The 12,076-nt window shown below is 37.8% G+C and overlaps 1 protein-coding gene across 1 annotated transcript in view; it reads left to right on the top strand.

The window, feature by feature from the left end:
- The window catches only part of LOC116528426 (cytochrome P450 2C19), an 87,776-nt gene extending 84,869 nt beyond the window's left edge, over positions 1–2,907 (top strand). The window contains exon 9 of the mRNA XM_032245654.1: positions 2,354–2,907. Coding sequence (XP_032101545.1) covers positions 2,354–2,535 — 182 coding nt within the window. The 3' untranslated portion in view covers positions 2,536–2,907. The remainder of the gene's footprint in view (positions 1–2,353) is intronic.
- Positions 2,908–12,076: the final 9,169 nt, after the last annotated feature.

Below are 12,076 nucleotides of genomic sequence, written 5' to 3'. Positions count from 1 at the left end.
AAAACTAGTAATATTTTCCCACTAGCCATGAGAAAGTTATCTCACTCCACAACTTCACTGAGTGTCTTCCACATGGTGTCCCTTACCCCTCCGGCTGGGCTTATAGGATAATATTATCCTCAAGCAAACAATAGGGTCTTAAAATGCCCTCTTGTGAGTTTGGAAAGCAGAGTAAACAGATCGTTGTAGTTCAATAGGACTGAGGCTGTGATATAGGAAAGAACAGGCTGTGTGGAGTTGGGAGGTAGATGGAAAAGCTGTCTGCTTCTTGTTCTCTCATACCCTACAGTGAGACATAAGTAACATTTTAATAGCAGTAGACATTTGAGCTACCTCAAAGGAGGCAGAGAGGATGATAAGAAAAGAAGGCAGGGCTTTTAAAGAAGATAATAAGCCACAGGAGCAGGACATTGGCTCTAAATAAAGATGTTAGAACCTTTGCCAAATAACCATGGATGGGATCAGGGGGACATTGGGAATGTAGTAGGATACTCTGCAGTGATGCAGAGCACCATGCTCTTCCTCCAGTCATGCCATGTATCTTGAATATTGTATCTCTACACCTGAAATGTGTGGGCTGAGTGTTTGGTGATGGAATCTCCTTCCTTTCTTCTGTGACCTTTGATGTCTTCTTTATCTGGCACTGTAGATACCAAGACAACAAGGAAAGAAACATTCCTTGAAGCATTCACATTTAGCACATGTATTGTCCATTCTTACATTGCTATAAAGAACTACCTGAGACTTGGTAATTTATGAAGAAAAGAGATTTAGTTGACTCACAGTTCTGTAGGCTGTACAGGAAGCATGGCTGGGAGTTCTCAGGAAACCTGAAATTATATTGGAAGACAAAGATGAAGCAAGCACATCTTTCCATAACAGAGCAGGAGAGAGAGAGAGCAAAGAGGAAAGGCTACATACTTTTAAACAACCAGATCTTCTGAGAACTCCCTCACTATCATGAGAACAGCAAGGGGGATATCCCCATGATGGAATCACCTCCCAGTATGTAGGTTCCCCAACATTGGGAATTACAATTTGACATATATTTGCATAAGAACACAGAGCCAAACCATATCAGCACACAAATAAATAAATAAATAAATAAATCAGGAATTATGATTCTAGGTGATCCATGCTGTCTGCTTCTTCTGCCATAACAAAATATCCCAAGACTAGGCAGTTGATAAATAACAGAAATTTATGTCTCACAGTTCTGAAGGGAGTTCCAAGATCAAGGCGTCAGTCAATTTGGGGTCTGGTGAAGGTCTGTTCCTTATAGATAATGCCCCACTCTATCTTTATATGGCAGAAGGGCAAAAAAGGCAGAAGGGGAGAAATGGCTTCCTTGCATCTCTTGATGTTATTATTTTAGCAAGAACAGAACCCTCCTGACTTATTCACTTCCTAAAAGGCCCCATCTTTTTAGTACTGTTGGATTGGGGATTATGCTTCAACATATGAATTTGGGAGAGGCATATTCAGACCATAGCACATTTTTCAATGGAAACATGAATATGGTATTGAAGAAACCCAGAGAAAGCAACATTTTGTTGCACAAGGAGATCAGAAAAAGGGTAAAAAGGTGATAAAATTTGACCTATGTACTGACTGTGGTAATAGAAAAGTTCATCTTTGCCAAAAGGAGCAGCATGATATAAAACTTGAAACCTCATGGTGTGTTGGAGACTGACAAAGAGTGGCTATGCCTAGAGCTGAGAGTAGGGAATGTGAAGAGTGTAAGGAGTGATATGGATCGTCAGACTGGAAACAGAATGTGAAGGTCTGTTTCCATTGGATAAGGTCAAGCCATTTGAACCTTATCCAATAGGATAGACAGGGAAGACATTTAAAGTTTTAAAGTAAGGGGGTGACATGTTTAGACTTTTTTCCCCCAAAAAATACCTAGGGAAAAAATATTTGGCTGCATATTGAGCCAGAAATACAAAGGGAAATGCAGTATGTGAGTCTCCTCCTCTAAGCCCTTGTCATTTCAACCTACTGGACAAGGAATATATGTTTCTAAAGAAAGATTTTAATGAAGTGCTTGGCATGTAGCTGATACTCAGTAAATATCTGTTGAATACAGGGTGCTGTTAAGATCTGATATTAGGTGAAAAGTAAGTATATCCATTCATTTTTCAGTTGACCATCCATCCATTCATTTGTTAGTCCATTCAACAATCCATCCATTCATTCATACATTCACCCAACCACCCGTCTATCTACTCATCCCTCCTACCACTCACCAAAAGTTATTGCATATTCTGTTTGTGCAAGTTACATAGACAGTGTTTGTCACTGTCACAATTACACACGAGGAATAACCACTCTCTGTGTTTGTTATTTTCAGGAAAACGAATTTGTGCAGGAGAGGGCCTGGCCCGCATGGAGCTGTTTTTATTCCTGACCTCCATTTTACAGAGCTTTAACCTGAAACCTCTGGTTGACCCCAAGGACCTTGACACCACTCCAGTTGTCAATGGATTTGCTTCTGTGCCACCCTTCTATCAGTTGTGCTTCATTCCTATCTGAAGAAATGCAAATGGTCTGGCTGCTGCTGTGCTATCCCTGCAGCTCTCTTTCCTCTGGGGTGTTATCAACCTTTCACTATCTGTGATGCCTTTTCTGACCCGTCATCTCGCATTTTCCCTTTCCTGAAGATCTAGTGAACATTTAGCTTCCATTAAGGAGAGTTTCCTAAGTTTCACTGTGCAGATATATCTGCTATTCCCCATACTCTGTAACAGTTGGATTCACTGCCACACAATGCTGATACTTATCTAAAGTTGAGTTATTAATATGTTATTATTAAATAGAGAAAGATGATTTGTGTATCATAATTCAAAGGCATTTCTTCTCTACATGTTCTAAATAGAAAGTGTTATTATTTGCTGGGTCAGTTTATTAGACCCTCCTTCTTTTATGCATAATGCAGGTAAAAAATGAAAGAAAATATTGTTTCAGGAGGCCATGCTGGTTCTCAAAATGATAATCACAGAAAAGACAAAGAGGATGAGGTTAGGGAAACTATTTTGGCTGTTACCAAAATTTAGAGTTACTTTAGTATTTCATTTGAAAATGTGTTCAGTGGAAGCTCCAACCTGTTGGGAAATATTCAAATGATCAGCTATAGGGAGGAATGGGCATTAAATATTAGAATTCATATGTCCACATTGGTGTTCCTTTTTTTTTTTTTTGAGGGAAAATCTCACTCTGTTGCACAGGCTGGAGTATAGTGGCATGATCTTGGCTCACTGCAACCTCCACCTCCTGGGTTCAAGAAATTCTCTTGCCTCAGTCTTCTGAGTAGGTGAAATTTCAGGTATGTGCCACCATGCCTGGCTAATCTTCTGTATTTTTAGTACAGACAGAGTTTCATCATGTTAGCCAGATTGTTCTCAATCTCCTGACCTTGTGATCCACCCACTTCAGGCTCCCAAAGTGCTGGGATTACAGGCATGAGCCACGGTGCCTGGCCTGCTGTTTAGAGTGTCATTACTTTATCTGTAATTAAAGAATCAGATAACTAGGATTGCTGGCAAGATGGTCAAATAGGAACAGCTCCAGTCCGCAGCTCCCAGCCAGATTGATGCAGATGACAGTGATTCCTGCATTTCCAAATGAAGTACTTGGTTCATCTCATTGGAACTGGTTGGACAGTGGGTGCAGCCCATAAAGAGCAAGCCGAAGCAAGGTGGGGCATTGCTCACCTGGGAAGCACAAGGAGCTGGGGGATTTCCCTTTCCTAGCCAGGGAATCCATGAGAGATTGTACCCGGAGAAATGGTGCATTTTGGCCCAGATACTGCACTTCGCAACTGGCAGACCAAAAGATTCTCTCTGGTGCCTGGCTCAGCAGATCCCACCCCCATGGACCCCAGCAAGTTAAGATCCACTGGCTTGAAATTCTCACTGCTAGCACAGCAGTCTGAGGTCAACCTGGGAAGTGGGATTGATGGGGGAAGGGGCATCCACCATTGCTGAGGCTTGAATAGGCGGTTTCATACTCACAATTTAATCAAAGCTGCCAGGAATTTCAAGCTGGGTGGAGCCCACCATAGCTCCCTGTGACAGAGCACATAGAGGAAGGGGTGGCTGTGGGCCTAGCTTCAGCTGACTTAAATGTCCCTGCATGACAGCTCTGAAGAGAGGAGCAGTTCTCCCAGTACAGTGTTCAAGCTCTGACAAGGAACAACTGCTTCCTCAAGTGGGTCCCTGACACCCAGTGTATCTAGACTGGGAGACACCTCCCAGTAGGGGCTGACAGACACCTCATACAGGAGAGCTCTGGCTCCTATCTGGTGAGTGTCCCTCTGGGATGAAGAAACAGGCAGCAATTTTTGCTGTTCTGCAGCCTCTGCTGATGATACCCAGGAAAACAGGGCCTGGAGTGGACCTCCAGCAAACTCCAGCAGACCTGCAGCAGAGGGACCTGACTATTAGAAGGAGAACTAGCAAACAGAAAGGAATAGTATTAACATCACAAACCTAATAGACCAGAGGTAGATAAATCTATGAAGATGGGGAGAAACCAGTGAAAAAATGTTAAAAATTCCAAAAACCAGAATGCCTTTTCTCCTCCAAAGGATCACAACTCTTCACCAGCAAGGGAAAAAAACTGGACAGAGAATGAGTTTGATAAATTGATGGAAGTAGGTTTCAGAAGGTGGAAAATAAAAAACTCCTCTGAGATAAAAGAAAATGTTGTAACCCAATGCAAAAATGCTAAGAACATGGAAAAAAAGGTTAGTTGAATTGCTAACTAAAATAGCCAGCTTAGAGAAGAACATAAATGACCTGATGAAGCTGAAAAACACAGCATGAGAATTGTGTGACGCATACACAAGTATCAATAGCCAAATCAATCAAGTGAAAGAAAGGATATCAGAGATTGAAGTTCGAATCAATGAAATGAAGCTAGAAGACAAGAATAGAAAAAAAAGAGTGTAAAGAAATGAACAAAGTCTCCAAGAAATATGGGATTATGTGAAAAGACCAAATCTACATTTGATCAGTGTATTAGAAAGTGATGGGGAGAATGAAACCAAGTCGGGAAACACTATTCAGGATATTATCCAGGAGAACTTCCCTGACATAGCAAGGCATGCCAACATTCAAATCTAGGAAATACAGAGAACACCACAAAGATACTCCTTGAGAGGAGCAACCCAAAACATATAATCATCAGATTCACCAAGGTTGAAATGAATAAAAAATGTTAAGGGCAGCCAGAGAGAAAGGTCGAGTTACCCACAGAGGGAAGCCCATCAGACTCACTGCAAAAACATACCAAATCATAAAGACCATTAGCACTATGAAGAAACTGCATCAACTAACAAGGAAAATAGCCAGCCAGCATCATAATGACAGGAGCAAACTCACATCTAACAATATTAACCTTAAATGTAAATGGGCTAAATGCCCCAATCAAAAGACACAGACTGGCAATTGGATAAAGAGTCTAGACTCATTGGTGTGCTGTATTCAAGAGACCTATCTCACATGCAAAGATACACACCAGCTCAAAATAAAGGGATGGAGAAAGATTTACCAAGCACATGGAGGGGAAAACAAAAAGCAGGTGTCACAATCCTAGTCTCTGATAAAACAGACATTAAACCAACAAAGATCAAAAAGGCCAATACAGGAACACCCAAATACATAAAGCAAGTTCTTAATGACCTACAAAGAGACAGACTCCCATACGATAATAGTGGGAGTCCTTAACACTGCACTGTCAATACTAGACAGATCAACAAGACAGAAGCAAGTGTATCCAAGACTTGAACTCAAATCTGGACCAGGTAGACCTACTAGACATCTACAGAACTGTCCACCCCTAAACCACAGAATATACATTCTTCTCATCACCACATGGCACTTACCCTAAAATTGACCACATAATTGGAAGTAAAACACTCCTCGGCAAATGCAAAAGAACATAAATTATAACAAGCAGTTTCTCAGACCACAGTGCAATCAAGTTAGAACTCAGGATTAAGAAAGTCACTCAAAACTGCACGACTACATGGAAACTAAACAACCTGTTCCTGAATAACTACTGGATTAATAATGAAATGAAGGCAGAAATAAAGATGTTCTTTGAAAACAATGAGAATGAAGACACATTATGCCAGAATCTCTAGGACACATTTAAAGAAGTGTCTAGAAGAAAATTTGTAGTACTAAACACCCACATAAGAATTGAGGAAAGATCTAAAATTTACACAGTAACCTCACAATTAAAGAACTAGAGTAGCAAGATCAAATAAATTCCAAAGCTAGCTGAGGACAAGAAATAACTAAGATCAGAGCAGAACTGAAGGAGATAGAGACACAAAAAACACTTCAAAAAAAAAAATCAATGAATCCAGGAGCTGGTGTTTTGAAAAGATCAACAAAATATATAGACTGCTAGCCAGACTAATAAAAAAGAAAATAGAAACGATTCAAATAGATGCAATAAAAAATAGTAAAGGGGATATCACCACCATTCCCGCAGAAATACAAACTAGAAATTACTACAAACACCTCTATGCAAAATAAAACAGTAAATCTAGAAGAAATAGATACATTCCTGGACACTTACCCTTTCCCAAGACTAAACTAGGAAGAAGTTGAATTCCTGAATATACCAATAAAAAGGTCTGAAGTTGAGGCAGAAATTAATAGCCCATCAACAACAACAAAAAATACTGGATCAGTTGGGTTCACAGCCAAATTCTACCAGAGGTACAAAGAGGACCTGGTACCATTCCTTCTGAAACTATTCCAAATAATACAAAAAGAGGGAATCCTCCCTAACTCATTTTATGAGACCAACATCATCCCGATACCAAAACCTGACAGAGACTCAAAAAGAAAAGGAAACTTCAGGCCAATATCCATGATGAACATGGATGCAAAAATCTTCAATAAAATACTGGCAAAACAAATGCAACAGCACATCAAAAAGCTTATCCACCATGATCAAATTAACTTCATCCCAGGCATGCAAGGCTGGTTCTACATCTGCAAATCTGTAAATGTAATCCATCACAGAAACAGAACCAAAGATAAAAACCACACAATTATCTCAATAGATGCAGAGAAGGCCTTTGACAAAATTCAACAGTGTTTTATGTTAAAAACTCTCAATAAACTATATATCAATTGATCATATCTTAAAATAATAGCTATTTATGATAAACCCACAGCCAATATCATACTGAATTGGCAAAAACTGGAAGTATTCCCTTTGAAAACTGGCACAAGACAAGGATGCCCTCTCTCACCATTCCTATTCAACATAGGAAGTTCTGGATAGGGCCATTAGGCAAGAGAAACAAATAAAGCCTATTTTAATAGGAAGACAGGATATCAAATTGTCCCTGTTTGCAGGCGACATAATTGTATACTTAGAAAACTCCATCATCTTAGCTCAAAATCTCTTTAAGCTGATAAGCAACTTCAGCAAAGTCTCAGGATACAAAATCAATATGCAGAAATCACAAGCATTCCTATATACCAATAATAGACAAAGAGCCAAATAATGAGTGAACTTCCATTCACAATCACTATAAAGAGAATAAAATACCTAGAAATACAACAAACACGGGATGTGAAGGACCTCTTCAAGGAGAACTACAAACCACTGCTCAAGGAAATAGTGAGGACACAAACAGATGGAAAAACATTCTATGCTCATGATTAGGAAGAATCAATATTGTGAAAATGGGCAAACTGCCCAAAGTAATTTATAGATTCAATGCTATCTCCATTAAGCTATCAATGACTTTCTTCACAGAATTGGAAAAAACCACCTTAAACTTGAGAAAAAAAAAGCAAGGAAGCAAGCAAAAAACAAACAAATGAACAAACAAACAAAAAATGGTGGAGGCATCACGCTACCTGACTTCAAAATATATTACAAGGCTACTGTACTCAAAACAGCATGATACTGTTGCCAAAACAGATATATATACTAATGGAAAAGAACAGAGACCTCAGAAACAATGCCACAAGACTACAACCATCTGATCTTTGATAAACCAGACAAAAACAAGCAATGTGGAAAGGATTCTCTATTTAATAAATGGTGTTGGGAAAACTGGTAGACATATGGAGAAAGCTGTAACTTCATCCCCTTCTTACACTTTATACAAAAATTAACTCTAGATGGATTCAAGATTTAAACATGAGGCCTAACACCATAAAAACTCTAGAAGAAAACCTACACAATACATTTCAGGACATAGGCATGGGCAAGGACTTCATGACTAAAACATCAAATGCAATGGAAACAAAACTTAAAATAGACAAATGGTATATAATTAAACTTAAGAGCTTTTGCACAGCTAAAGAAACTATCAATAGAGTGAACTGGCAACCAACAGAATAGAAAAAAATTTTTGCCATCTACCCATCTGACAAAGGGCTAATATCCAGAATCTACAAAGAATTTAAACAAAATTACAAGAAAAAAAAACCTCATCAAAAAGTGGGTGAAAGATATGAACAGACACTTTTCATAAAAGGACATGTATGCAGCCAACAAACATATGAAAAAAAGCTCATCATCACTGGTCATTAGAGAAATGCAAACCAAAACCACATTGAGATACCACCTCATGCCAGTTAGAATGACAATCATTAGAAAATCAGGAGACAACAGGTGCTGGAGAGAATGCGGAGAAACAGCAATGCTTTTATACTGTTTGTGGGAGTGTAAATTAGTTCAACAATTGTGGGAGACAGTGTAGCGATTCCTCAAGGATCTAGAAATAGAGATACCATTTGACCCAGTAATTGCATTACTGGGTATATACCCAAAGGATTATAAATTATTCTATTATAAAGATACATGCACACATATGTTTATTGTGGCATTGTTCACAATAGCAAAGACTTGGAACCAACCCAAATGCCCATCAAGTATAGACTAGATAAAGAAAATGTGGCACATATACACCATGGAATACTATTGAGCCATAAAAAGAATGAGTTCATGTCCTTTGCAGGGACATGGATGAAGCCAGAAACCATCATTCTCAGCAAACTGACAAAAGAACAGACATCCAAACACCGCATATTCTCACTCATAAGTAGGTGTTGAACAATAAGAACACATGAACACAGGGAGGGGAATATCACACACTGGGGCCTGGGCGGTGGGGGCTAGGGGAGGAATAGCAGGGGGTAGGGGGATTGGAGAGGGATAGCATTAGGAGAAATACCTAATGTAGATGACGGGGTGATGGATGCAGCAAACGACTACCATGGCACGTGTTTACCTATGAAACAAACCTGCACAATCCACAATCTGCACATGTACCCTAGAACTTGAAGAATAATTAAAAAAAGATAAATACACATTCTTTCCTTCAGCACATGGATCATTCTTAAGGATAGGCTATATGTTAGGTTAAAAAACAACTCTTAAAACATTAGCATAATTTGGAAAAATATCAAGCATCTTCTTTGACTGCAATGGAATAAAACTAGAACTCAGAAACAAGGGGAATTTTGGAAACTATACATATACATGGAAATTAAACAACATACCAAAACCTAGGGGCTACAGCAAAGCCAGTATGAAGAGGGAAGTTTATAGTTATAAGTTTTTACCTCAAAAAGAGGAAAAACTTCAAATAAACAATCTAATGATGCATCTTAAATAACTAGAAAAGCAAGAGCAAACCAAACCCAAAATTAGTAGGATAAAAGAAATAATAAAGATCAGCATATAAATAAATAAGATTGAAATGAAAAAACAATACAAAAAATCAATGAAACAAAAAGTTGTTTTTTTTCTGAAAAGTAAAACAAAATTGATGAAACATTAGCCAGACTAAGCAGGAAAAATAGTGAGAAAATCCAAATGAATGAAATCAGAAATAAAAAAGGAGACACTAAATCTGATATCAAAGAAATTCAAAGGATTATTAGTGGCTACAATGAAGAACTATATGCCAATAAATTATAAAATCTAGAAGAAATAAACATATTTCTAGATATATAGAATGCACCAAGACTGAACCATGAAGAAATAGAAAACCTGGACAGATCAATAACAGGTAACAAGATGGAAGCTGTAATAAAAAGATTTCCACTAAACAAAGGTCTGGGACCTGAAAGCTTTACTGCTGAATTCTACCAAACATTGAAAGAAGAATTAATACCAATCCTACTCAAAAGATCCTAAGAAACATAGGAGATGGGAAGACTTCCAAAGTCATTCTATGAGGCTGGTATTACTCTGATACCAAAATCAGACAAAGACATATCAAAAAAGAAAACTATAGGCCAATATCTCTGATGAATATTGATGCAAAAAATTCTCTACAAAATACTAGCAAGGTGAATTCAGCAATACATTAGAAAGATTATTCATAATGAACAGGCAGGATTTATTCCTGGGATGCAAGGATGGTTCTACACATTCAAATCAGTCAAATCAATGTGACACATCATATTCACAGAATGAAGCATTAAAAACCATATAATCATTTCAATTGATACTGAAAAAGCACTTGATACAACTTATCCCTCCATGAAAAAACCCTAAAAAAACTAGGGCTAGAAGGAACATACCTCAACATAAAATCCATATACAACAGACACAAAACTAGAATCATATTGAATGGGAAAAAAACTGAAAGCCTTTTCTCTAAGATACAAACCACGATAAAGATGCCCACTGTTATCATTGTTATTCAAGATAATATTGTAAGTCCTAGTGCAGCAATTAGACAACAGAAAGATATAAACAGCATCCAAATTAGAATGGAATATGTCAAATTGTCTTTATTTAATTTTAATTTTAATTTTTTCCATAAGTTATTGGGGAACAGGTGGTGTTTGTTTACTTAAGTAAATGCTTTAGTGGTTATTTGTGAGATTTTGGTGCATTGGTATTATCTTGCCCCAGTTAGAATGGCTATGAATAAAAAGAGAGAAAGTAACTGAAGCTGGGGAAAATGGACAGAAAATGGAACTCACACTGTTTTTGGGAATGTAAATTACTACTGCCATTATAGAAAATGGTATGGAGATTTCTCAAACTAAAAATAGAACTATCATATGGTCCCACAGTCTCACCACTACATACATAACCAAAAGAAAGAAAATTAGTATATCAAAGGGATACTTGCAGTTTCGTATTTATTGCAGCACTATTCACAATAGCAAAAATATGGAAATAACACATGTCCAACAACAGATTAATGGATTAAAAAATGTGGTATATGCATCTTCTCACTTGTAAGTGGGAGTTGAATGGTGAGAACATATGAACACATGGTGGGGAACATCACACATTTGGGTCTGTTTGAGGGGTTTGAGAGGAGGGAAAACATCAGGAATAGCTAATGGACACTGTGCTTAATACCCAGGTGATGGGATAATCTGTGCAACAAACCACTATTGCACACATTTAACTATGTAACAGACTTGAATATCCTGTAAGTATACCCCTGAACTTAAAATAAAAGTTGAAGAAAAAAATGTGATATATACACAAAATGGAACACTATTGCAGCAACATGAATGGAACTTGGGGTCATTATATTATGTGAAATAAGCCAGGCACACAAATGTCAGATGTTACCACTCATACATGGAAGCTAAAAAAGTTGATCTCTTGGAGGTAGAAAGTAGGATGATAGTTACCAGGAGATTTTAAGGGTGTATGTGGGTTGTTTGTTTAATGGGTAAAACCATGCAGTGAGTTAGAAGAAATAAGTTTTAATGTTTGACAGAACAGTAGGGTGATTATAATTAATGACAACATATTTCATATTTCAATATAGCCAGAAGCGAGAACTTAAATATTCCCAAAACATAGTCATGATAAATACTCGAGGTGGTGGACACCACTAACTTAATCATTACACATTTTATGTACGTAACAAAATATCACATGTAGCCCACAAAAATTTACAAATATGATAAACCAATAAAATAGAAAGTAAGATAATTCAACCCCAGTGATTTTAATGCCCATCCCAGTATGTTACAGCTGGTATTATTATCACAGAAAGAGTGAGCACAAAGGAGGCAGAACCAGGACATGCAACATCTGGAAAAAGTTTCTT

This window comes from Sapajus apella, unplaced genomic scaffold (assembly GCF_009761245.1).
Source record: "Sapajus apella isolate SASKATOON/1434 unplaced genomic scaffold, GSC_monkey_1.0 scaffold58, whole genome shotgun sequence".
Taxonomy (NCBI): Eukaryota; Metazoa; Chordata; class Mammalia; order Primates; family Cebidae; genus Sapajus; species Sapajus apella.
This window is presented reverse-complemented; position numbering and strand designations above follow the sequence as displayed.